The 26,632-nt window shown below is 50.4% G+C and overlaps 1 protein-coding gene across 2 annotated transcripts in view; it reads left to right on the top strand.

Annotated features, from left to right (window-relative positions):
- Nucleotides 1-26,632, top strand: part of OSBPL10 (oxysterol binding protein like 10) — a 377,400-nt gene that overhangs the window by 341,486 nt on the left and 9,282 nt on the right. For both annotated transcript variants that reach the window (XM_059939069.1, XM_059939068.1), the window contains exons 7-9: nt 2,273-2,422; nt 16,177-16,654; nt 25,690-25,876. In XM_059939069.1, coding sequence (XP_059795052.1) covers nt 2,273-2,422; nt 16,177-16,654; nt 25,690-25,876 — 815 coding nt within the window. The remainder of the gene's footprint in view (nt 1-2,272; nt 2,423-16,176; nt 16,655-25,689; nt 25,877-26,632) is intronic.

Genomic DNA, 26,632 nt, shown 5'->3' with positions numbered 1-26,632 from the left:
GGCAGATGGGAGAATCACACTTTCAGAAGAAAGAACAATTCTTCACTTCATAAAACTTACTTGAGCTATTGATTTGTTTAGTTTACAATCAGTGCTCTGTGAGAGCAGCTAATTTCAAGCAGGAACAATTGCACTCCAGATGGAGCTCCTTTTCTCTCTCTCTCTTTTTATTTTTTGGTTTTTGTTTTGAATTTTTATTTTATATTGGGTATAGTTGATTAACAGTGTTGTGTTAATTTCAGGTGTAAAGTGATTCAGTTACACACACACATGTATCTGTTCTTTTTCAGATTCTTTTCCCATGGAGCTCCCTTTCTTGTTGAGATGTATAAGGACCTTGAAAGCTACGCCCACCCCCTTGAGTGCAGGATGGTAGCGTGATTTGCTTTCGATTGTCCTTTTTCCTCCCACACAAGATACCCAGGCCTTGCCCTCTCCTGCCCCGCTGCCCTGGGTGGAGGGGATGTCTGCTAATATAGGTGACCACCCAGCAGGTCACTGCAAAGGAAGTAGCAGCTCCATCACCTTGGCATTGAAGGGAGTGTGTCTGAGCTCTCTGGCTTTGGTGGCAACTGACGGGAAATGCAAACTCACAGTGAAAGGAGACAGCCACCCTTTAAAACTTGCCTGAAACCCAGAGGAGGGGGAAGGAGCAGGGAAGGTCGGGAGGGCAGGTATATGGGAGGGTGGCCCTGCTTTAGCCCGTCGGACTCGTAACCACAGTGACCTTGGCCGCCATGGGCGCTGAAGCTGGAGGAGAGGTGGGGGCTTCCGGGCATTGACAGCAAGTGCTGGTTCCTGTTCCTCTGTCTCTGATTTCCCAGTGTGGAATCAGGGTGGCCCATGGCCCCAGACTCCCCCTCTGGTTAGTCTTCTCTGGACCATGGTGGGGGTCAGGGGCCCTCAGTTATTTCAGTATTTCTAGCAAAGCACCTTTCCAATGATGTCACATAGCACACATGACATGAGTCTAGGGAACCAGGCACATGATGGAAACTTGGCTTGTGGCTGGAGGAAAGCCTCATGGCCTTGGGACTAATTTGAGCAGTATGTCTATGGTAAATGTCCATTTCAACTGAAATTTTAAAAATGCTACCCCAGTGGAAAGAGCACCGTATTTCCTCTGGAGTGTTGGTGAGGAAGGACCAGCACGTGTATGTGAGGTCGGACAATTATCAACACCTTGATCGCTAAATAACTTCTGTGTTTTGGAAGTAGATGAGATGGTTCTGTCTAATGAGGTTGAAAATCATTAGTTTTTGCTTGGATATCTGGGCAAGTCTGTATCCTTTTATATTAAAATGTTTGGGCTCCCGTGTTTCTGTGTGTTAATAAGTTCATTATGTCTGACCAGTCAACAGTAATTAGAAACAATAATGTAGTGTTTTGTGTAGAGTGCTTTTGCTGACATAGAAACAAGTACTATGAGAACATACATAAATGAAGAATGGTGAATAAGATTATTTCTTTCAACAGAATTGTGAGGACAGCTGTAATTGTAGCCAGAGTTCTTGGTAGTTAGGTATTAGAAAATTATGCGCTCAGCAATCCACCTTGCATATTTAATTAACTTGCCTGCTTTCTCTGTAATTTGGAAAACTGGAATCAAGCAACTGAATGAATAAAACTTGCACCAAGGGAAGTGCAGGGTCTGTTAGCCAGGTTGAAGCTTAGCATTATTATAAAATTTTGGACTTTTTCTTTACATTTTCATTTTTGTTTCCCTCCATAAATTAATGCCAGCACTGAGCCTTTTTTTTTTTTTTTTTTTTTTAAACACTTGCTGTAGTGATATTCACTAATGGGAATAGAAATAATTTCAGAGTAAATTTTCCCATAAATAAGGTAATGTCAGTTTCACGGGTGTCTGACTTCTGCTTATAAACAGAGAAATTTACATTAGCTGTAGTGCCCTGGGTTGTACAAGTTAACAGGAGAATATTATTTGGGAATAGCCAAGGTGAAGGGACGCACACTTGACTATTATAGTTAGTTTCTTAGAGGGCAGGAAGCTTTCTTGTCGGGGGAGGTGCTTAGGCTAGAAGGTTCACTCACAGGTGAGGGGGAAGATGAGAGGGCTCCTGAGGTGCTTAAAGATGGGGCCTGCACCCCAAACATCGTCTTCTGCCCCACGGCCGGGAGGACCAGTTTATGGAGAAACTCTATCTGGGCAGGCTTGGGCTCTCTGCCCTTGCTAAGCACATGGGTTCGGTGCTGTGCTTCTCACTTCTCAGGACCAAGCTGGTGATTTTTACTGATGATCTCGTTTTAGCCAAACTCAGGCCCCGAATTGGTTTTGTCAGAAGATGAGAAAAGTGACGCTGAAGATCAGGAAGAGGCAGAAGTGGGCGTCATGGAGGATCAGCGCAGTGTAATCCTTCACCTCATTTCTCAGCTCAAACTTGGAATGGATCTGACCAAGGTAGGTGGGCGTGTCCCCTGGGGCTTGTGGCCAGTCGTCTGGGTGCTTTCTGTCCCTCACAGGCTTTCCCGCTCGGGAGATTGGGGATGCAGAGTGGGGAAAGGTCAGAGCTGCGGTCAAGTATGGATGTTCCAGGGATTATTGGAAAGGATATTTTATGTGAACGATCATCCCCAGAGCATGAGCCTTGCATTTGCTTCTCTCTCGGGAGGAGCTGCGATACTTTGAGAGCAGGGAAAGCACACAAGATGATAAGGAGAATTCAAGATGGGGTTTCTTTGTCTCCTGCTGTGTCCTAGAGAGGATTAAAGGTGACCTAGAGAGATGGACGTGGCACATTGGCCACAGGGAGAAAACAGGAGGAAGGAAATGGTGTGGGCAAGAGTGAGGTCGCCTCCACCTGCACCACCCCCCCCACCCCACCCCCACCCCACCCCCACCCCCGCCTCTGGGCAGCTGGCCACCTCCTGTTGCTGGCTGTCATTGGCCTTAACCCCATTGGTGATCCAGACCTCACTGCCCACGTGGAGAGCTGTGTGCCTGCTGGTTGGTAGACGCGCAATAACTCTTGTTGGTGCTGCACCCATCCCGGGAAACCTCGTTGAGAGGACCCAGCATCCTCCACGCTGATGGCCGGCGATGGCCCCCCGTGGAGCCTCCCCCGCCTCCGGGCAGTGGCTTCGTTCTGGAGGCGAGAGGGAAGGCCGCTCTGCGTGCGGCGGAGAGGCGTGGGGGCATCGGGAGCGTTGTGGGTGGTGGGAGATGCCTGGACTCGGCTGTCCAGCCCACCCGGGTTCCCTTGCCCGTCCTGATGCTGATGCCGAAAGCTCGGCTTCTTTGCACCGGTGCCGAATCGAATCTTGGAGACAGAGTTTTGGGTGAAGTAGTAAAGAATAGCTTTCTTGCTTTGCCAGGCAAAGGGGGACACAGCGAGCTCCTGCCCCTCAAAACTGTGTGTCTCAAACCAGGAGGTAAGGAGTTCAAGGGTTGGGTTGCTGATAAGGATCAGGGTGTGTGCAGGGCCTGCACTCCTCCAATCTGGCCTCAGGTGGTCTTCTGTGGAATGAAGAATGCTAACATTTTCCATTTGTTGGGGGTTATCTTTCTGCAGAGGAGCTCAAGGATATTATTATGTGTATCCCTTGAGGCGGAACCAGGACGCTGCCCCAAGGCTGCACTGTTGTTTCCTGGCTGCTCCTCTCTTGTCTCTGTATCCCCTCCCTTCCCTGATTAACAACTGTTTGAAGGGCTTCCATGCCCGGGAGCCCCACAGGGTCCTGCTCAGTTTCGGTAGGTGCATCGTGATTAGGAGGGAGGGACGTGACCACGGGGAGGGCGTGCTGGGAATGAAAGTTCTGGATCCTGGAAGGCCTACTTGAAATGGTTGGAGCCCCTGAAGGCGCAGCCTGGGGAAACTGCCTTGAGGGTCGTGGGCTTGTTTGGCCGAAGGGAAGGGGCTGGATTCCACGAGTTCAGCTTGGCCTGGAGGCCAGACCAGCGAGAGGGAGGGGGCGGATGAGACAGGCTCTTTGAAGAGGAAGGTGACAACAGGGAGCCTCAGAGGGGACAGAAAAGCCTTTTCTTGGGGATGTTCTTATGGGTTTGATCATGAGGGAGTCTGACATCCTGGGGACCTGCACTACTTTCCATGGGATTGGGGACCCATGCTGTGGGCAGTGTGACCTGGAAGGTTCCCTTGTCTCCCCTTTCCCTGCCCTCTGCTCGGGGGCTCCACACACCAAGCTGACCTCCTGCTGCCTTCCCTTAATTTCTGTCTCCTGGCCGTGTAATTTGCATCCTTTTTGCTAGAAGAATCGTTTTAAGTGCTTGCCTTTTTAAAAGCCCCCTTTCTGATTCCTGTGGATGGTGTAGACCACTCAGACGGAGCTTTGAGTGAAGACCTGGGGGCTGCAATCTGGGCCGTGACATCACTAATTTGACCCCAAACCATGTTTCCAAACTCTGGTTCACAGCCCGTTTTGTGGGTTGTAAAACCAATTTAGTGGGTCAGATGATCATTTCTAAAAAATGAAATAAAATACATTAGGAAATACCAGAGTGTACAGCAGGTGAAACTTTTTAGTTCTGTTGATACGTGTGTACTGGGTCACCATGTGAATCATATTTGCATCGTGGATCATATTCTATAATTCAATGTAGACTCCTGAGTGATACAGGAGAGAGACTGTCAGAGTAAGCGAAGTTGCCCAGGTCAGATGTGGAGAAACCCAACAGCACCGAGGGGACTGTATGACGGCAGGTGGAGTGTCTCAGAGACATCACCTTCTGGCTCCTGTGTTTTATTTTTTAATTTTTTTATTTGGCTGCGCCGCACGGCATGTGGAATCTTAGTTCCCTGACCGGGGATCAAATCCATGCCCCCTGCAGTGAAAGCTCAGAGTCCTAACCACTGGACCGCCAGGGAAGTCCCTCTTGTTTTAAAATATGGAAATCATGAGAAGTGTACATTGCCTTTTCCTAAAAGAGCAAACATGTTTATCCAACAGTCAGCTATCAGAAAGAAAAACTTTTCTAATCTATTGTTTATTAACTTATTTACTGGGAAGAAGCTGTTATTCAGAAACCAAGGGAACATTTGACAAGCTGAAATACTTGTGAAAGGAAGAGGGAAACCTTTTATTGTCCCATGAGGCTTCTGGGCTTTTGTTGCCCTGCCCTGTAAAAATGTTGATGAAATTGTATCTTTCCTTTTTTAAAAAAAATTTTATTGAAGTATAGTTGACTTACAATGCTGTGTTACTTTCTGCTGTACAGCAAAGTGATTCAGTTATACATACATATATATTCTTTTTCATATTCTTTTCCTTTACGGTTTATCATAGGATACTGGATATAGTTCCCTGTGCTATACAGTAGGACCTTGTTGTTTATCCACCCTATATGTAATAGTTTCCATCTGCTAATCCCAAACTCCCCCTCCATCCCTCTCCCACCCCCTTCCCTTTGGCAACCACAAATCTGTTCTCTATGTCTCTGAGTCTGTTTTGTTTCATAGATATGTTCATTTGTGTCGTATTTTAGATTCCACATATAAGTGATATCATATGATATTTGTCTTTCTCTGTCTGACTGACTTCACTTAGTATGGTCATCTCTAGGTCCATCCATGTTGCTGCAAATGGCATTATTTCATTCTTTTTAATGGCCGAGTAATATTCTATTGTCTATATGTACCACATCTTCTTTATCCATTCATCTGTCGATGGACATTTAGGTTGTTTCCCTGTCTTGGCTATTGTATATAGTGCTTCTGTGAATATAGGGGTGCATGTATCCTTTTGAATTATGTTTTTTTCCAGTTATATGACCAGGAGTGGGATTGCGGGGTCACATGGTAGTTCTAGTTTTAGTTTTTTAAGGAAGCTCCATACTGTTCTCCATAGTGGCTGTATCAATTTACATTCCCACCAACAGTGCAAGAGGGTTCCCTTTTCTCCACACCCTCTCCAGCATTTGTTATTTGTAGGTTATCTCTTTCCTTATTGTCTCTTCCCCTCTTCTTGGCTCTTGTCTGTGTCATTCAGTTAAGCTTGTGCTAAGCTGGCAGTGGACGAGCTTGGCCTGAACGGCACTTGGTTCGATGAGCAGGCACCCTGGAGAGGTTACCTTCCTCGACTTGAGGCTGAAGCTCTGATCTCTCTGTAAAATAAGCACGCAGCCCATCTTTGTGGAGGTGTCCAGCGCAGCTGCATTCCCAGGTCACCAGCCTCACTGGGCCTTGAGTGCTGAATTTTGCTTTAGTTCATTAACCGTGGTCATCAATTTCCTGGGCAAGTGACCAGTGGGGTTGTACAGCACCCCATGCTCAGAAGCATCCCAGGCTTGGTTTACTGCTCTGCTGTTGCTGTCTTGAAATTCTTAATCATTTTGAACAAGAGGACTTGCATTTTTGTTTTTCACTGGGCCCCCCAAAGTAGGTATCCGGTCCTGCCTCCAGAAGCACCCTCGTCTGTCCTCCTTCCTCAGTTGTGGTTCCAGAAGCCCAAGTTGCTGGTGAATTCCTCCACTGGATATCCTGCTACAATTGCACAAATCATGGGTAGCCCAGGAAGGAAAACGAGGGAGAAAGGAGGAGCCACAGAAGACGGAGGGCACGGAAGGGCTCGTTGACTAAGGGACATGTAGGTTGAGCCTGAAGGGTTAGTGGGCAGTAGTGGAAGGAACTAGAGGAAGGGCATTCCTGGCGGAGGAAACAGCATGGGCGAAGCCAGAGCGCACAAGGCGGTGAGGCTGGGGAGGGGTGTGTGCTGGCGGGGCACGCGGGAGCCTGGAGTGGGGGCTATAGGGTCGGATCTGCAGAGCCTTGTGGGCCATTGAAGGAGGGTGAACTTGATCCTGAGGGTGATGGGAAACCTCTGGAGGCCTTGGAGCAGGTGAGAAACGTGTGTTGTTCAGAGTTGCTGCCCTGCTAATTTGTGGGCTCCAGGGACGGGGGGCCCACAGGATGCAAGGTTGAGCTTGGGGGTTTATGACGATTTTTACCTTGTTTTCAGGGCTATGAAAGGCAGCCGTCAGTAATGCATGTGCTCTCTCATCTAACAAGTACTTATTGAGTACTACAACCTGCCAGGTACTGTTCTAGGCGCTGGGAGTGCAACAGTGAACAAAACAGTTAGAATCCACGCCTCACGGAGCTTGTGTGACGGTGGAAAGAGACAGACAATAAACTAGAGAGAGAAGAGAAAAGAATGTGGAGATGCAAACACAGTGGAGAGACACGGAGCATGGCGGGTGGGGATTGAAAGCTGATGGGGCGGGTGAGCTTCTTAGAGGAGCCGCTCAGCGCAGGATTCTCCAGGTGTCACTGGAGTACAGTGACAGATGAGGAAGCCAGCCAGGTGACCATGTAGTGGAAGGCTGTTCAGGCCAGAGGGGTCAGGGAGTGGACAAGGCCCAAGGAGGCCCTTGCCTGGCATTTTGAGGACGAGCAGGGAGGCCATTGTGTCTGGAGCAGAGTTGACCTGCGTGGGCTGGCAGGAAATTAAATTGGCAAGACAGCAGGGGCTGGATCGGAGCGCCTCGTCGGACATTGTGAGGACTTGGGGTGTTATTATGGATGACATGGGTGGCCGTCGGAGAGCTTTGAACAAAGGAATGCAGGGCTTTCCTTGTATTTTAAAAAGATTATTTTGACTCTTTTGTAGAAAGTAAACTGGGACAGGGCAAGTGGGGTGCAGGCAGCAGGGTCAGGGTGGGAATGGAGGAGGTGACAGACAATGGCAAGGGCAGTGGCAGTTTCTGGGTGTACTTAGAAGACGTGCCAGCAGGCTACAGGTATCCTTTTTTTTTTTTTTTTTTTTTTTCAGGTATCCTTTTTGCATGTGGTTTGGTTGTAAGGTATGAGCAAAAGAGGAATAAAGAATGACTCTAAGATTTCAACCTGAGCAACTGGAATAATAAACATTAGAGCTGCTGTTTGTTTCGGTGACCTATTGCTGAGGGATGGACCACCCTAAACAAAGTGGCTTAAAATAACCATTTTATTTATGTTCACAGTCTGGGGTGGGCTCAGCTGGGTGGTTCTTTTGCTGGTCTTGCCAGTGGTCACTGGTGTGCCTGTCATCAGCTGGTGGGCTGGTTGTGGGCTAGACGTGGCTGGGACAGCTGGGCCTCTCTCTCCCCATGAAGTCTTGTAACCTTTCTGTCTCCATGAATCCTTCCCACATGGTCTGTCCAGCTGGGTAGCCAGACTCTTACATTGTGGCTCAAAGCTCCCAGGAGGTCCAAACTGGATGCTGATAAGCCTTGTCCCCAAACTGACACTGTGTCACTCCGACTCTGTTGATTAAAGTGCCACAAGGGGACTCTGCAGGGGTGTGAATTCCAGGCGCTTGGGTTCATCGAGGGCCACCAGTGGAGCAGACCACCACCCCCGCTTACCAAGGGGGGAGAGGCTATGGGAAGAGGAGGTTGGGGTGTTTGGGGGGATATCCCAGATTCAACCTTGGGTCTGTGGGGTCTGAGGGATCCATTCACTCTGCATCCAAATTGAGAGGATGTGTAGGCAGCTGAGTATAGAAGCCTGGGGTTTGTGAGTGAAGCTTGGGTACCAGTTTGAGAGTGAACAATGTGCAGAGGGTGGTCCAGCTCAGGAGATGGCAACCCCCCTTTAGGGGGTGAGTAGAAATGTAGGGGGAAAGTCCAAAGGCCGAGTCCGGGGAATCTCCAGTATGTGAAGGCTGGAGAGATGAGAGGGGTCCAGCAGAGGAGACTGAGGAGGGTCAGCTGGGGGGGGAGGGGGTGGGGTAGGAAGCAGAGGAACAAGATGACATGAAGTCACACACAGGCAGTGTTTTAAGGAGAAGGGAGTTCTCCGCTGTGAGGCACTGCTGCCGACGCGCCTGCAGAGGGACCATTGCCTTTGTTTTGGTCAAAGTTTGATTAGGTGGCTTCAAGGGAGGATGGGGAGAAAAGTGGTGACAGGGAGTAAAGATGGCGTTTCAAGGAGCTTTGATGCAAAAGGGAAGCAGAAAATTGGGACGAAGGTCTGGAACTGAGAACTTTGGTTTCTGAAGATGTTTGAATGCTGATGGGAACGGTTGGGAGAGAGGGCGGGGATGCCTGCGGGAACTTGGGAGAGGGCCTGGGATCCCGTGCCAGGCGGAGGGTCTGTCCTTAGCTAGGACAGTCCACCGTTGTAGCAGGAGGCAAGCAGCAGAGCGGAGGGGCGGGGACCCCGGGGGACCCTCAGGAGAGCTCTGTGTTTACGCACGTGGCTCTGAGCCGGGACGCGCCCCAGCTGTTAACCTCGCTTCTGAATGTCTCTGTTTCCTTGCCTGTAAAGCAGGGATAATCGCGTCTTGCTCCCACATCTGCACAGCCACGTGTCAAGGATTCAGAGCAGTGAGGGTGATGAAGAGGGAAGGGCTGTGAGAGATTTGGGGAGGGAGGAGGCAGCAGGGATGAGCGGCCCTCTCAGGCGGAGGAAGGAGGTGGCGGGCTTGCCCCTCGCCCCGCCCCGGGGCGGGGCACGTAAGGATTCTAGGTCACGAATTTAAAGTGAGAGCAGCCAGCATGTGTCTCTTTTCTCCAGTTAAGTTGAGCTGCCAGGTTGAGGCTCGGAGAACGTGAGGAGGTGGATTAAACCAGAGTTGGGGTTTACTGGCTGACCCCCCAGAGGGAGAGAGGGCCGAGGGGCCGGGGGGGGGGCGGTGGTGGTGGCAGATCAAGGAGTGAGTGTCAGGTGGGGCAGGATGCCACGCTGGACGTGGAGGGAAATGAGGCGACAGGGGATGGTGGACATGATGGGGTCGTGGGGCTGGGGCTGCGATGGAGTGAGCTGGACGTACGGGGCGATGGGTGGAGGGGGGGGGTGCTTGAAATTGAGACTTTGGGGGGTGGTGGTTGTGGGGAACAGCAAGGTCCAGGGTGGACCTGTGACCTCTTTGGATTCCTCAAGGGATTTGGTCCAAACTCAAATTTTACAGATTCAGATGGGGCAGAGATCTGCTGGAATCGGGGATTGTGAGCCCTTCCAGAAGGCATAACTGATTCCATAGAGCAGGTGGGAGTCTGGGGCTGCAGACTGTGGTTGAAACTAGTGCAAAGCAAAGGGTGGATTGAACTCTCCTTGGGTGCCCCGTGCACATCCTGTCCTCAAGGATGTTAGACAAGATTTGTACATTGAGAGAGAAGCTTGCTGAGATCGTTGTGAAGTTTCTGTGATTCTTAAAGAATTATTTAAATGGTTCCAGTAGAGCTGTTTGTTGAACCAAGAGGAGACGTGGTTTGTGGTTGCGGTTTGTGTGCCCCCTGGTTAGAGAATTGCCTTATGACAGACACCCACGTGCCCGCCACTGGGTTCAAGGGCGAGAACAGTCTCATGGCCTGCGTTCCTGTTCACGGATGCATAACCTCCCCCCAGGTTGCTGCGTTGTCTTGTACTTCCTCCACAAGTGGCTTCTTGGTGTTATAATGATACAGTGGACATCTTGAACTCAGAGCTTTTCCCTTTGATTGAATTATTTTATTAGGCTAAATTTCCAGCGTCAATCACAACAAGCACAGATTAACAGTGCTGTGCTTAAGCTCCTTCTTCTAAGGGGGGAATTTGCCCAGGTCCACACGGTTGTCGCTGCCAAGAGATGAACCTCGGCTCACAGTTTCTGACTCTCCTGCAAGCCGGGCCCTTTTTTTAAAAAAATTATTTTTATTTTAAAAAAATTTTTATGGAAGTATAGTTGATTTACAATGTTGTGTTAGTTTCAGGTGTACAGCAAAGTGATTCAGTTATGCATATATATATATATCTATTCTTCTTCAGATGGTTTTCCATTATAGGTTATTACGAGATATTGAGTAGAGTTCCCTGTACTATAACAGTAGGTCCTTGTTGTTTATTTTATATATAGTAGTGTGTATCTGTTAATCCCAACCTCCAAATTTATCCCTCCCACCCACCTTTCCCCTTTGGTAACCATGTTTGTTTTCTATATCTGTGAGTCTATTTCTGTTTTGTAAGTAGGTTCATTTGTATCATTTGTTTTAACTAGTGCCTTCCCTGATGTCCCAAGCACCATGAGATGCACATGAAGGGAGCTGGCCCTTTAAGGAAACCAGGGGGAGCATTCCTTCGGCCTTTGGCAGTGTGAATCCTCTCCTGTTCATTTTGTAAGGCTGGATTTTTGTGTACTTCCCCTGGTTTCCTTAAAGGATTGCACAGGTCAGTCTCAGGTGGTCTTGTCCTCCCTTCCTTGCTTGTTTGCACTGGGTAGGTTTCCCAGACTGAGAACAGAGTATTATGTAGATGACTCTCAAGGTTATTAGGTTAACTGATGTTTCTTTGGAGAAGTCGCACCTGCTCTGGCCTTCCTTAGCGGAGGCCCACTGTGCTTCCCTTTGTGGGGAAGGGACGGACCACTGCTCTTTCGGGGGACCCTTTGACTTTCTCTATGGGTGATCAATTGTTTCCAAGTTCTAAGATCCCAACCCAAACATAAGTTATTTACTTCTAGATTGATGCAACTTTAGCCATAATTAATTGTTCTCTCAGTCCTGAGTGCAGATCTCCTTCTTTTTTTTTCCTTTCCCCAAAGTAGTTTATTGTCTTAATTATGTTAATGGCAGAAAAGGCAGCCCTGACTGATGGCTCAATAATCTGCAGTAGCGATTGCGCCATTTGGCTGCCATGAGTCTGAGCAGCTGGGCCGTCGCTCACCTCTCGGTTGGAGGCAGACAGTCCAGTTACTCCTCACCACTTTGTGGCTCCCTGTCGGCAGTGTCCACCGCCCAAGAAACAGATGATTAAGTGACTTATTGGCAAAGGGACCAACAAGAAGTCAGGGAGGTCATAGGAGAGAGAGAATCCACTTTAATGAAACGTTTTGCCCAGAGTGGTCAATGTGCTGGCTTGAAAGGACATAGGTTGGGTATTCTGCACAAACACCAGCAATAGATGAAAGGGGAGATGGTCACCCCACTCCTGCCCCATTCTCCTCCATCTCTCTGGGAATTCTACTTTTCCCAGTGCGGACAACGCCACAGCATCACTGTCAAGTGCAGAATACATGCCTCGAGGGTTGAACCTGTTGGCTGTGAGACCACATTCCCTGTGTCTTTCATTTCAGGAGGGTTGTCTTCGACAATTAGTAAGTTCTCAGGTATTGCATCCCTAGTAGAGCCTTTTTTTTTTTCTTTTTCTTCCAACTCTTTATTTAGCACATTTTCTAATCTACAGTAGAGTTGCAAGACTAGAACAATGAACTTCCACATATATGCTTCACCTTTATCGGCCAATTGTTAACATTATGCCACTTTGTATTTTTCTTTCTTCTTTCCCCTCTCCCACTCTCTCCCTGCTTCTTCTCTCTGTCCGCCACACAGCAGGTACACACGCACATGTATGTATGTGTTTATTTTTTGATGAGCCATTTCAGAGTAGGTTGTAGACATGACACTTCTCCCTGACATCCATCAGTGAGTGGACCTCAATGGGCCATCAGTGACCTAACAAGGTCATTCTCCTACACGACACATTTGTCACGCTGGGGAAATTTAATACGGCTATGATACTGTTGCTTACACGCCCATAGTAAAATTTCCCCCCAGTTGTCCGAATAATGCTCTTTATAGCATTGATAAGAGCAAAAAGAGCCCTGTAGATGCTACAATGGGGGTGTGTGATGGGTACAGTGAAGGAGGGGGTGGATGCAGGAGCAGGAGCTGTCAGAAAAGACCTCATAGAGGAGTTTACCTTCTATGAGCTGGTAGCTGTTTCTCATTAGACAAGGGCAGGAGGGAGGGCAGGAAAAGGAAACAGGAGTGAACTCGTGCGTGTGTGTATGTGTGCTTGTGAGGGGAGGGCTGGGGCAGAAAGTGAGGGATACTGTGAGACTGGAGGAGGTGGGGGCCAGGCTGGACTTTGTGTCTTATAGAGATTTTAGAAAGATGACTCCAGCCATGGTGTGAAGAAGAAATAGTGGCGGGCGTGACAGCTGGAAGGCGGGTTAGGAAGCGTCAGCTGTACTTTTCCAGATAGGGGGCACCATGAGTGTCCTTTCTTAGTTGCCCATGGTCTCCCTCCCGTCTGCACATTAATGACAGTCTTTGGGCTGGTGGATTGCCTTGTCATCCAGGAAGAGTAGAATGGACTAGAAGGTGGGGCTCTCGTCCCACCTTTTCCCCCTGGGCTGCCTCCTGACCCCTGCATGTTAGGGGCAGGAGAGGAGGTGGCCCAACCATCCCGGTTCTGACGTCCAGTGACCGCTCACCTCCCTCGTCCTCTGAGGGAAAGAAGATGCTCTCATTGGCCCGAAGCAGAGAATCGTGATGTGTCGGGCGATGGACAGAACTTGGGGGGCAGTTGGGAGCCCTGAGGTTCCCCACGCTCTCCTACACCTTCCCTGCCTTCTCCCCAGTCTGTCCCCTCACCTGTGAGACCAGGGGCTTGACCTGCAGCATCCCGAAGGGGCCTTCGGGTTCTGATGCCGAGCGATTTGGGATTCTGCGTGGCGTTCTTTTTTGTATTTGTTTTGTTTTGTTTTGTTTTTTAGAATTTCACTTATTTACTTATATTTGGCTGTGTTGGGTCTTCGTTTCTGTGCGAGGGCTTTCTCTAGTTGCGGCAAGCGGGGGCCACTCTTCATCACGGTGCACGGGCCCCTCACTATCGCGGCCTCTCTTGTTGCGGAGCACAGGCTCCAGACGCGCAGGCTCAGCAGTTGTGGCACACGGGCTTAGTTGCTCCGCGGCACGTGGGATCTTCCCAGACCAGGGCTCGAACCCGTGTCCCCTGCATTAACAGGCAGATTCTCAACCACTGCGCCACCAGGGAAGCCCTATTTGTTTTGTTTTAATCCTTCAGCTTCTGAGTTCAGAAATGCTAAGTTAGGGGAAATGCCTTAAACTCTTGCCCTTTTCCAAAGTACCCCATGAGAGCGTAAACATCCACGTGATTCTTTCCTTTTAATTTCAGTCTCGGGTGCAGCCCTGAAAATTCCTGTCCAGAGGTGGGATTGTTGTCGGAGACGCCCCATCCCACGGGGTCAGGGAGGAGGAGCCCGGGTCATGGGACCGTCTTCACGTGGAGCTCCTCGGTGTAACTCTGCACCCCACCCTTGCCCTCCGTCAGAGGGCCCCCTGCCTGGGAGGGAGCGCAGGAATGGAGTGTTTCAGGAAGGTCTGGAGATGCGGACCTTGGTGGCTTCTTTTCTTTTTCAATTGATTTGGTCGCATTGGCCGGGGGTGGGGGAGTTCCATGGTTGCTGAAATCCACAGCCTCAACCTGCACATCCTGGGTGGGGAACATTCCTGGGGGGACCTTGAGTGGCTCTGTGGGGGGCAGGCATGGGTGGCACAGCCGGGCCCCCGTGAGCCTCATGAGAAGGGCAGGCCCCACAGGGCACGGGGATGGCAGCTGAGCTTGACCTGTTTCCACGCAGAGACGTAGGAGGTCATAGCAGTGGCGTCTGAAGGCGGTTCTGAGCCAGGATGCACTTTTCCCGGCCATCTCACATCCTCAGGCTGCCAGATGCTCAAGTTTGTCAAGTTGTGGCTGAAAGAAACTTAGGAAATCTCCATTAATTTGCATAGTTGTGTTTTAAATAATGTTTCTTCTTCTAGTTTATTATAAAAGTAAAGCAGAAGGATACTCAGAAGGAATGTAAAAATCACTCACTTCTGTCACCCAGAGAGACATGTTAAATTGGGAGTGTTGCTGTGATACTTGGGTTGTGTTACATGCTCATTTTACATCTGGCTGCTTTTCGACTTAGCGAGGGTGCATTGTCCTCTGACATAGTTTTCAAGTGGGACAGAAAAGCATTAGAAGGGGTACCAGCCTCACCTCCCCAGCGGGCTGGGCTTCCCCCAGTTTCCTCTGAAATCTCTGCTTTGCTGTCTGTCTCATGTACGCCTGTCTGTCGGGACACCTCACTTCCAGGGTATCTCCGTCTTTCCCTAGGAAGGGTCCCAGCAGGCTGAAGTGGGGGCCAGGTCACAGATCTGTGTGTGGTATTATTGGTTAGCAATGCTTTCGTGGGAGTTGGGGCCTATGATGTGACGGAAGGACAGACTTGGCCGTGTAGGGAGGAGTGTAAACCAGCTGCGTGACCTTGGTGAACCCCTCCCCTCACCCGGACGGTTCAAGGGGGAGCCAGCGGGTCAGGGCCGGCCTTCCAGCTTCAGAACCCCGTGACTCCCACCACGGGGAGCAGAGTGAGATGCTCCAGGTCAGTGCAAGCTTGTCTTGCAGCCGAGGGGTGGAATGGTAATACCCCATAACTACGTCATCAGATCACTGAGGGGGTGGTAGCATATCAGGGATGGTGAGGGCTTACCAGCTTCCCAGAAAGTCCATCATTTGCTTTAAGTGACCTAATCCTTGGGTTCCAGGCACTTGGGTTGTATGGTGCCTGAGGGACCACTTGGATCCACTTTGGACCAACGAGGAGTCCCTTAGTGCCTGACAGAGCATCCAACTTTCGACCTGTCTTCAGTAATGGGGCCAGTGACACACCGAGGGGATGGCCCCTGTGCCAGTCCATTTACCAGAAGCTTCAGTATTAAGTGCCAGCCTACTTCTTTGTAACTTCTGCTCATTTCTTCTGGCCCAGCCTAGGGGGCAGCCTCTACCCATGGCCCCTCTTCTCCGTGGCAGCCACTGTGGACACTGCCCGCTAGCTGGCCTTGCCTCCGGAGACATGGGTCGGGCCCTTTCCACATTCCTTCCCTGCCCTGATCCTGTGAGGGTTTATACGCTGCTCTTCCTACAGAGATCTCCAAGCAGATGTTCTTAGTGGCGGGTCCTGCTCTACCTGGGCCCCCCTTTGATGCAGCACCAACGAGCCCCAGTATCCGTGTTTGTGGGAACACACTGAGCACCCCCCTTGGTGGTGCCTGATGGCAGGAAGAATACGAAAAAGCCCTTTGGGGCTATTTTCTTCACGTCCCTAAATGATGGGGTGTGAAAGAGGGCTGCGTGTTAGCAGGGCACTGGCCATGGAGGGAGGGACAGAGGCTGTTGTTTCAGCCCAGGTGAGCAGAGAGGAAAATGGCCCAGAGAAGTCTAATCCACGAAGCTGGGTTGATGTTGATGCCACCGCTGCAGCCACTTCCAATTTCTTGGATGTTCTTTCCTCTGACTGGTCATGTGTGCGCAAATCAGAGGAACTGGTCCCTGGCACCCGCCCTTAGGACCTTGCTTGACGGGGGTTGCAGCCTTGCTTTTTTCCTTTCCAGCTTTCTCTCCTGCACCCATAGGGCTTGCTGTCTGACTTTGTCTCCTCTGGCCGCAGGTGGTGCTTCCCACGTTCATTCTCGAGAAGCGGTCCTTGCTGGAGATGTACGCAGACTTCCTGGCACACCCAGACCTGCTGCTGGCTGTCGCCGCAGGGGCCACGCCACAGGACAGGCTCATCGGCTTCGTGGAGTATTACCTCACCGCCTTCCACGAGGGCCGCAAGGGCACCCTGGCCAAGAAACCCTACAACCCCATCATCGGCGAGACGTTCCACTGCTCCTGGGAGGTTCCCAAGGACAGGGTCAGGCCCAAGAGGACTGCTGCCACTGCTGCCTCCGGCCAGGAACACCCGATGGCCGACGGCCCCTCCAAGAACTACAAAATGCGGTTCGTGGCCGAGCAGGTGTCCCACCACCCGCCCGTCTCCTGCTTCTACTGTGAGTGCAAGGAGAAGAGGCTGTGCGTCAACACTCACGTATGGACCAAAAGCAAGTTCATGGGCATGTCCGTGGGGGTCTCAATGATCGGGGAAGGTAAGCCAAATCGCTGGGTGGAGTTGGGCTCTGACCGAGGGACATTTGTGTACCTGATGGACACTTGAGGATTTGTGTGTGGAGGCCTTTGTTTTTATTCCGTTACGGAATTGGGAGTAAGTGGGCGGGTTGGAAATATGGATGGGTTTTGCTATTTGGGAACCAGGTTCTGGTCATTTCCCAAAGCGGCCGAGGTGATGGGGTAAGTGGGATGCAGCTGTTTGCCTCTTAGGCTGCCCACCTGGATCTCCACCTGCTACTCGTGTGTGAGCCGCCTTACAGAGCCTTTTCTTTCCAGCTCTGTATGAATATTAGAGTTGGCTTCAAATCTATGAAAACACATTTTTCTTCATTCTCACCAGTTTCTGGCTCATAGACAATGAGGATCATAGTGCTGCCTATTCAAAATCTGCTCATAAATAATTCCCAAGGCAAATCTCTGGACGCTGGGCTTGCAGTTCTGAAGGGAAAACCCAGTATAATCAGACCACTCGCGGATCACACGTTTCTCTATTAGCAAATAGCTGTGAATGAAGGTTATTCATTGTTTGAGGGAAACTGTAATCATCCTTGTCAAATTCAGGAACCTGTGTTAGTGGTTCTTCAACTTCTTTTGAGTCATAAATCCCCGTGAGATTCTGGCTGTAGACTCTCAGGAAAAAGAAAAATCCAGCACAGAATTTGGCTTTCCGTTTCAGGGCATACACGGCTCCTTGGAAGCCCTTTCCAAACTCCAGGAGATGAGAACACCTTTCATTGACTTTTAGCACGCTCTTACTGAGCGCCTACTGGTTGCCAGCCATTGTCTTGGGGGCCATGGGTACTTGAATGAGCAAAACAGACAGAAGAATCTCTGTTCTCACAGAGTTCTCTCTTCTGCTGGGGAAATACAATTGTGTAGTGCTTTGGAAGGTGATAAGTTCTCTGGAGAAAAATTAAGGCGGGAAAGGACGTGGAAATAAAATAAAGGATCTAGGAATGGTAGGGAGAGAGCAGTGGGGCTTTGGGATGGGTTGGGGTGGCAGCTGGGAAGACGTCACCGAGAAGGTGACAGTTCAGCAAAGACCGCGGGGGTGGGGATGAAGGACCCAAGAAGGTGATGAAGGACAGGTTTTGTCGATTACCTGGGGAGTGTGTCTTGGTGGAGAAAACAAGGCCAGAGGCAGAGGGGCCAGGGACCGGCATGCTGGTCCGAGACAGGAAGCCTGTGTGGCCGGAGCCGGGAGAAGGGAGGTGGGAGGGAGAAGATGCCGTCGGAGAGGTGACTGAGTCCAGGTCACGTGGGGCCTCGGGGGGCCACTGGCAGGGGTGTTGGCCGTCCCACTAAGTGAGCTGCCAAGTCTTTGCGGGCTTTGAGCAGAAGAGTATCATGATCTGACTTGCAGTTTAGCAAGATTGTTCCAGCTGCTTGTTGAAACTAGACCATAAGAGGGGGAAGGCGACTCAAGGAGACCAGTTAGGAGATTATGATAATAATCCAGGCAAAAGGCGATGGTGGCTTGAACCAGGGCAGGAATGGTGCGGAGGTAACACAGGGTGGGAATCTGGATGAATTCTGAAGTGGAGAGATCAGATGTGGGGTATGAGTGAAAGGTGATGCCAAGGCTTTTTTTTTTTTTTTAAAGATATTACATAATCATTGACGCTATTCCCTACATTGTGCACTGCGTGCCCGTGACTCATTTATTTTGCAACTGGAAATATGTACCTCTTAACCTCCCTCATCTATTTCTCTTCTCCCCTCTGGCAACCACCTGTTTGTTCTGTGAATCTATGACTCTGTTTCTGTTCTGTTCTGTTTGTTCATTCGTTTTAGATTCCACCTATAAGTGAAATCGTATAGCATTTGTCTTTCTCTGACTTATTTCACTTAGCATAATACCTTCTAGGTCCATCCCTGTTGTCACAAATGGTGGAATTTCATTCATTTTTATGATTGGATAATATTTCATGGTATACTTATACCACAATTTCTTTATCCATTTGTCTGTTGATGGGCACTTAGACTGTTTCCATATCTTGGTTATTATAAATAAGGCTGCTATGAACATAGGGGCGCATATATCTCTTTTAATTAGTGTTTTCATTTTCTTTGGATAAATACCCAGAAGTGGAATTGCTGGATTGTATGGTGGTTCTATTTTTAGTTTTTTGGGAACCTCCATACTGTTTTCCGTAGTGGCTGCAACCATTTACATCCTACCCACAGCGTAGGAGGGTTCCCTTTTCTCCACATCCTCGCCACCATTTGTTATCTGTGATCTCTTTGGTGATGGCCATTCTGACAGGTGTGAGGTGATACATCATTGTGGTTTTGATTTGTATTTCCCCGATGGTTCGTGACGTTGAGCATCTTTTCATGTGCCTCTTGGCCATCTGTTGTCTGCTTTGGAAAAATGTCTATTCAGGTCCTCTGCCTATTTTTCAGTCGGGCTGTCTGTTTTTTTTTGACGTTGAGTTGTATGAGTTCTTTGTATATTTTGGATACTAACCCCTCATCGGACACATCTGGATTGGATGTGAGGTATGAGAGAAAGGTGACACCAGGCTGTTGACCTGAGCGACTAGAAGGATGGAATAGCCATTAACTAAGGTGGGGAAGACTGAAGAGGGGATTAGTTTGGAGGCAGAGCACGGGAGCCCAGTTAGGTTGTGTTGGGGTTTAGACATTTGAGAGGGGGGCTTGAGCAAACAGTGTCGCTACAGGCCAGAGTTCTGGGGGAGGTCCCGGCTGAGGTTAAAGCTTGTCATGTAAAGCCTGGAGACTTGTATGTGTTGCGTGTCTGTGTCGCGTGGAGGGTCGGCCTCTGATGTTCGGGATCTCGGCTGCCCTGTTCCTTCCAGGCAGCCTAGGGGTGCAGCCTTCATTCACTCTGCACAGCCCTCACTTCTTCTCTCTGCTTGCAAATTCTGCTTAGAACTTCTCAGTGAAGAAAGCAGAAGGAAGATTCTGGAGAGAGACTGTGGAAGGCCCCTTCCTGGCCACCCCCCCACCCCCATGTATTCCTGCTGTCGACGGGCCTGGAGAGGGTCAGGGGACCGTGTCTCATTCTTGTGAGGCTTTAAGTTTGTCTCAGTCCTTTCAGTAGCTACGTCCCCCTTTCTTTCATACTAATTACATGTGAGCTCTGTAACACACAGTTTTTCGGATTTTTCACACAAAATGCTTCTAAGAATCCCCAGACTTCAAAGCCAAAGGTTCTGGTTCCTGTCCTCAGGGCTCCTTTGGGGGAGGGGTTATGGGGAGTGTGAATGGGGGAGGTGGGATGCTTTTCTTTCCTCACTCCATTCCCTGCGCTGACCCAGCACCTTCCATGAATTTGTTGGTTGGGCATGAAGTGACATTTTTTTCCCACCTTTCATTTTTTCTTTCTTTCTTTTTTTTTTTTAACTTTTGGCTGCCGTGCAGCTGCTAGAATCTTAGTTTCCCAACCAGGGATCAAGCCCGCGCCCCCTGCATTGGAAGCGATGAGTCCTAACCACTGGACTGACAGGGAAGTCCCTCCAACCCTTCATTTTAATTAATTTATTTATTTATTTATTTATTTATTTTTGGCTGTGTTGGGTCTTCGTCTCTGTGCGAGGGCTTTCTCTAGTTGCGGCAAGCGGGGGCCACTTTTCATCGCGGTGCGCGGGCCTCTCACTATCGCGGCCTCTCTTGTTGCGGAGCACAGGCTCCAGATGCGCAGGCTCAGTAGTTGTGGCTCACGGGCCCAGCTGCTCCGCGGCATGTGGGATCTTCCCAGACCAGGGCTCGAACTCGTGTCCCCTGCATTGGCAGGCAGATTCTCAACCACTGTGCCACCAGGGAAGCCCCAACCCTTCATTTTAAACATTAGATGGGTCCACTTGAAATTTTGTATGTAAATACATGGGCTTACATTTTAAGTTATTGCCCTAAGGCTGTGGCCTATTTGGCTATGATAAAATGCCATTATCAAGTGCTTCATTATGCCTTGAATTCCCCGAGGTTGTAGCTCAGAGACCTCCCCCGAATGGTCCCTCAGCTCTGACACTGAAAGGCCCTAAGCGTGACACTGTTGAGCCAACCCCGAGATGACATCCATCCGTGGATGGGAGCAGAGGTCCCTCTGCTTGGTACCCACCCTCACCGCTCGGGACAGAGCTCATCCAGCTTCTCTTGAAACCCCTCTCCGCCAGAACTCCAGGTCAGCGCCCAGTAAATGGCACAGCCTCTGAATTGGGTCTGTGGGGACAGGCAGGGACCCGTTTGCCCATGAATGCCGGCACTGTGGGCCCTGAAGACCAGTTCCCCGGAGTTGCTTTCCGTGATTCTGTGCTTTCTTTCCAGAGTTAACACCCTGTCGGAATATTTTGGTTCCTCAGAGTTATTTTAAATTTATCGGTTGGAAAATCTTAGTGCTTGGCCTTACGTTTATTGATAAATCAATTTGTGGGACTTAAAGCAAAAATCTCCCAGCTTGAGGACTAGCTATGTCCCGGAAAGATGATTATTCAGTGTTTTTCAGCTTCTCTCAGCTCTTAGGCTAATGAAAAAGGAGCTTTCATTTGTGAGGCCATTTGCAAGTCTAGTTTTAATATAGTCTTTTATTCATTATTAGGGACAGATTTTTGTATGCAATCCTGAAAAAAAGAGTCCTGGGAAGGCATAATTGCCAGTGATTTAATGAGTGAGCGCACATTTATGGATTTTCAGAAAAGAGCCTGGGAGTGTGGTCTTGCCAGTGCTTTAAACCAGCCTTGCTCTGGGGCTCACTTTTCTGATTTCTGTGGACTTGCGGGAAGTTTCACCTTGGTTTGGAAGAGGTTTTCCTGAAGACGAGCGGGAGGAAGGTGCCTCCCACCTGGCTCCCCATCCCCCATGCGCATCACCCGTCAGCAGATTTTGTGATTTCTTCTTTGTTCCCAAGTGGAAGTACCACTGCTGAGAATTCACCTGCCGAGAGATGGGGGTGTGATCAAGATTCCAGCGGTGTAGCAGGCTGCGTGCCCTGAGCTAAGTTTCAGTGTTGCCTTTTTTACAGCCCCATTGAGGTGCGGGTACCGTTAGTCCCTGCATCACGGATGAGGCAGCTGAGGGGCAGAGCACTTAAGGTCACCAGGCTGGCGAGGGACGGAGGAGTTGGCATGATCCTCTAAGATCTCATCTAGGGCTTTTAAAAAAGGGTGGCGTATGCTCCAGGTAAGTATGTTCTAAAGAAAATATCAGTGGTATGATCCTACCTCACCGAGTTTATATTCGTGAATGAGACCAGGAAGACTCAGCACGTGGCGCTCGTGGCTGTCGCGTGGTCCTGGTCCGCAGAGAGAAGCCACCACAGGATGATGTGCAAATGGGTGGGGGTCCCCAAAGTACGGCAGGTCAAAGGCTGGAAAGGCTGACAGCAGAGGGGGACATCGTAGACATCGGGGGTGGGGCAGTGCTGTCAGGGGACATTTGGGCCCCTGGGAGGACTTTACTGCCACATAGTCCATCAGCATGGAGGGTGAGGATGGGGGACGGAGAGCTGCCTTCTCTGGGCCCTGGAAGGCAGGTGACAGAGGGACCGGCAGCCTCCTCCTCAGGGTCTCAGGGCCCCTCCCGCTGCCACAGGCCCTGAGACTACGAGGGTGCGGCTGGCACTCAGGGAGCCGGAGGCTTGCGAGTGGAACTGGGGCGGAGGGGTAGGTGGGTAGTCTGCTGGAGTCTCTCTCTTTCCAACTTCCACTTCCGGTTCCTCTTGACTGTTGGTGTCAGACCTGTTCGGCATGAACTTACCACCTGCTTCGCTCTCTTCTTAGCAGCCTAATTCTAGGAAAGGCACAAAGTAGGCTTGGAAACAAAAAGTATACCAGGCCTGGCCATCCTTCTTCCAGGGTCCTGAGCACAAGCTGTAAGAAGCGACACACTGGTGTCGAATCCTCCTTGCAGACACAGGTCCACCCTTGTGCATCACAGGACAGGGCCTCAGCGGTCACCTGGGGCAGCTCTGCCCCCTGAACTGTGGGGAGGGGTAAATGACAGAGGAAGGGTGTTCGGTGGCCCAAGGCTTGGCTTTGGGGAAGATGGTGTAATTTCATTGAGAGCTCTGGTGAGTGGGGAGGTGGGGAGAAGTCAGTGTGCTCTGATATTCCGTGTATTTGGTGTAGTGGAGTCTTACGGTCTGTGCATTTATGTTACATGTACTCAATTCTCTTCCTGGTTAAGGAGAGAGATTTAAATGTTGCTGCAATCTCTGCCCCCCAGTCCTGCCCACGCGGCTGTGAGTGACCTGAGTCTGCTTTTTCTCGGGGGGGTGGTCTTCTCTCCCACCTGTGCTCATGTGTGAGCACCTGCCTCCCTGGGGGAGGTCACGACCCCCAGATGCACATGGGCTCGTCCCCTGGGGTTTCCACACCAGCCCCCTGTGTCTGTGGGTCAGCAGGTGTAACTTTGCTGGACTTACCTGGGGGTGAGGTTGCGGGTTCTGGACAAGCCTGGTTTGTTCCACAAACTGTGGCTCATGGGCGATGCAAGGAGTTTTTAAGGGTAAATTGAGTGACTCCTGAGTACATCTTCATATTGACTTTGGAAACTCAGCATTCGTGATCCCTTTGTACCTTTAGTCCCCTCTCCTCAGACTCTCCTGGCGAGCTCCCAGGGCTGAAAGGGACACACACACATACACTGTCTCTGCTGGGCAGATTCTAGCTCTGTTGATTGATTGATTTTTTTTAATTTATTTTAATTTTATTGAAGTGTAGCTGATTTACAGTGTTGTGTTAATTTCTGCTATACAACAAAGTGACTCAGTTACACGTATATGTGTGTGTGCGTGTGTAGATATACATTCTTTTCCATATTCTTTTCCATTATGGTTTATTACAGGATGTTGAATATAGTTCTCCATGCTATACAGTAGGACCTTGTTGTTTATCCATTCTATAGATAATAGTTTGCATCTGCTAACCCAAACTCCCACTCCATCCCTCCCCCTTGGCAACCACAAGTCTGTTCTCTATGTCTGTGGGTCTGTTTCATAGAGAAATTCATTTGTGTCATATTTTAGATTCCACATATAAGTGATATCATATGGTATTTGCCTTTCTTTGTCTGACTTACTTCACTTAGTATGATAATCTCTAGGTCCGTCCATGTTGCTGCAGATGGCATTATTTCATTCTTTTTTAGGGCTTAGTAATCTAGCTCTGTTGATTGAGATGCTTATCTAGCCTCAGAGAGAAGTACCGACCAGTCAAATTACTTAACCCCTGAGTTTCTGTTTCTACCTCCTCATTTAAAAATGATAATAATTAATGCTGCGTTGAATGGTTGTGAAGCTCACAGAAGACACTGCATGTGAAGCCCCTGGAAGTGCTGGGTGGCCAGGAAGGGTCCCCCAGGGCACATGGAGCCCCCCCTCCTTGCTTTTTCCAGTGGAGGAACCAGGGGCCCAGGGAGAGGACATCACTAACACCTCCAGTCACATAGTTCCGGCCGAAGGACAGAACTGACCTTCCTGAGGCTCTTGCTGCACTTGACCATTGCAGGCCCAGAGTGGGCAGGAATAGAGCTGGGAGGGCTTTTCCACAGGGAGCGAAGCCCCAGTGCGGGGTGGGAGGCCGAGAAGGCCCCTCACACAGAGCAAACCTCAGCGAGCCAGGCGTGCTGGTTCTCAGGCCTCTGCCAGCCCAGGAGGTGCTGCCCTCAGCAGAGGGGGCCCTGTGGGTGCCCGACCGGACAAGCCAGAGCAGGGGCTGGGTGTCAGTGCACCAGCTGTACAGCAGCCCCGGGAGATGGCGCCTGTCGGGGTAGTTCACGGCAGCCTTTGAGAACTTGTTCAAAACTGTGGTTCCTTTCCCTAGAAACAGAGACAAGCCCACGTCATTTTGCATTGTTTCAAGAGGATCAGATCTCTCCAAGACTGGTACTTGGCTCCCAGCCTGGAGAACCTCTGATCAAGGGGTGGGTGCCCCCCGGGTGGTGACAGCAGCTGTGCACTCTGCTTTGTAACTTCCTGAGAACCTTTGAGGTTGTCTCTGCTGCTCTCAGGATAAAGGCAGAACTCCTTAACAGGCTTTTTCGGAGTTTAAAGACAAGGCCTGGCCCCTGTAGACCTGGGCAGCCTCCGTACCTATACCCACCACTTCCCTTTCTTCCCTGGGGCCCTTTTCTCAGACCCCCATGCTCACCCGGCTCCTTCCCACCACAGGGCCTTTGCACATGCCTCCCCCTGCTTCTACTTTCCCTCCCCTCTTCCTCAACTCAACTCTTACCCAGCTCAAGTGTCTCTTCCACCGGGAAGCCTCCCCTCCCAGCTCAGCTCCTGCTGCTGGAGGCCCCGGGCACCTCCCCTTCCCACCCCATCACAGTCACAGTTTTGTGTTTGTGAGTGCTTCATTCACGCCCACCTTTCTCTTTGGCTCCTTGAGGGCAGAGAGCGGGTCTGTCTTGCTCACCATGTGTTCTCAGCGTCTCTCACGCAGTAGAGATGCAGCGAATAGATAAATGGCACGTGGGTGGCCGGCCTTTGCAGAGGTGGGAGGCGTGACGTCTGTTGCAGGAGCGTGTTTGGTTTCTCATCTTTGCGTCTTCTGGTCCCCAGCGATGCCCAAAGCTCAGTTTCTCTGTGCACCGGGGCTGAATCAAATCTCGGAGACATAGTTTTGGGTGAAGTAGAAAAGGGTAGCTTTATTGCTTTGCCAGGCAAAGGGGGACACAGTGGGCTCCTGCCCTCGAAAACTATGTGTCCCAATTGGGGAGGATTTGATGAGGAGTTTTATAGCAATGGTTCAAGGGTGGGGTTGCTGACAAGATTAGGGTGTGTGCAGGGTCTCAGGTGCTATTAGGTCTCCTCATCTTGAGGAGCTTCTCTGGTCCCTTTCATCTCGCCTCCGGTGGTTTCTTGGCTGCACCTCCCTGGATTAGCAGCTGTTGCAATCTGCCCTTTGGAACTCAGGGAAGGTCATGGAGGCTACAAGAAACGGGAGACAAAAAGGCCTCCGTGCCCGGGAGCCCCTCAGGGTCCTCCTGGGTTTCACCAGCTGTGCTTTCCTGGTGTGCGAGCCTAACCCTTCCCTCCTGTCTTCCTCAGGTGTGCTGCGGCTCCTGGAGCATGGGGAGGATTATGTGTTCACCCTGCCCAGTGCCTACGCCCGGTCCATCCTCACCATCCCTTGGGTGGAGCTCGGAGGAAAAGTCAGCATCACCTGTGCCAAGACCGGGTACTCAGCGACAGTGATCTTCCACACAAAGCCTTTCTATGGGGGGAAGGTCCACAGGTAGGAGGGGCCAGGGAGACTCCGTCTCTGTCCGATCACGATGCCCCAGGGTTTCTTGTCTGCATCAGAAGACTGGGTTCCAGCCATGGGATGAGTTGAAAAATCAAGATCAAGTTAACAGATCTGTTTCAGATGACATGTCTCACCGGGCAGCGTCTTGAACCCTCCCCATTCTGGTGATGTGTTGGCGGAACATGCCCCAGAGAACAAAGGGCTTCTGGCGTTATGGTAACCTCTCGCTTCCGAGGCCCGAGGCCCGAGGCCTGACCTGCACTGATGCAGTTGTTTTGTGAGCTCCATGCAACATCCTGAATCCTGCATCTATGAGAGCAGGACCGTTTCTCTCCTTTTGGAAGCCGGGAAGCAGGTCCTAAGAAACAGAAGGAGAGGCCCGCTGTTTGAGGGGAGCATCGCCTCGTTTTTATGGCTCTAATTATTAATTTCCCCCTTTGGAGCAGATTGCTGCATAATAAGCAAGCCCCCATCTTTGACCTTTTTCTTGCAAAGCTTTTCTGGATGGCGTTCACGTGGGGTGCTGGAGTGTCCCCTGCAAAGTAGGCACCTTCAGTGGCCATTTTGGAGCCAAACATACCAGCCCCCAAGAGCTGATTATGCGTGTTTCTCCCCGGCTCCGAGGCCCCTCATGCCCCAGTGGTAGCTTGAGATACGCTGTGGGTGGGGCAGCACAGAAACTGGCAAAAGCTGTAAACCAGGCATTTTCCCTCCTGGCGAGCCCGTTGTTAAAGCGTTACCAGC

The sequence above is a fragment of the Balaenoptera ricei genome, chromosome 11 (assembly GCF_028023285.1).
Source record: "Balaenoptera ricei isolate mBalRic1 chromosome 11, mBalRic1.hap2, whole genome shotgun sequence".
NCBI lineage: Eukaryota > Metazoa > Chordata > Mammalia > Artiodactyla > Balaenopteridae > Balaenoptera > Balaenoptera ricei.
This window is presented reverse-complemented; position numbering and strand designations above follow the sequence as displayed.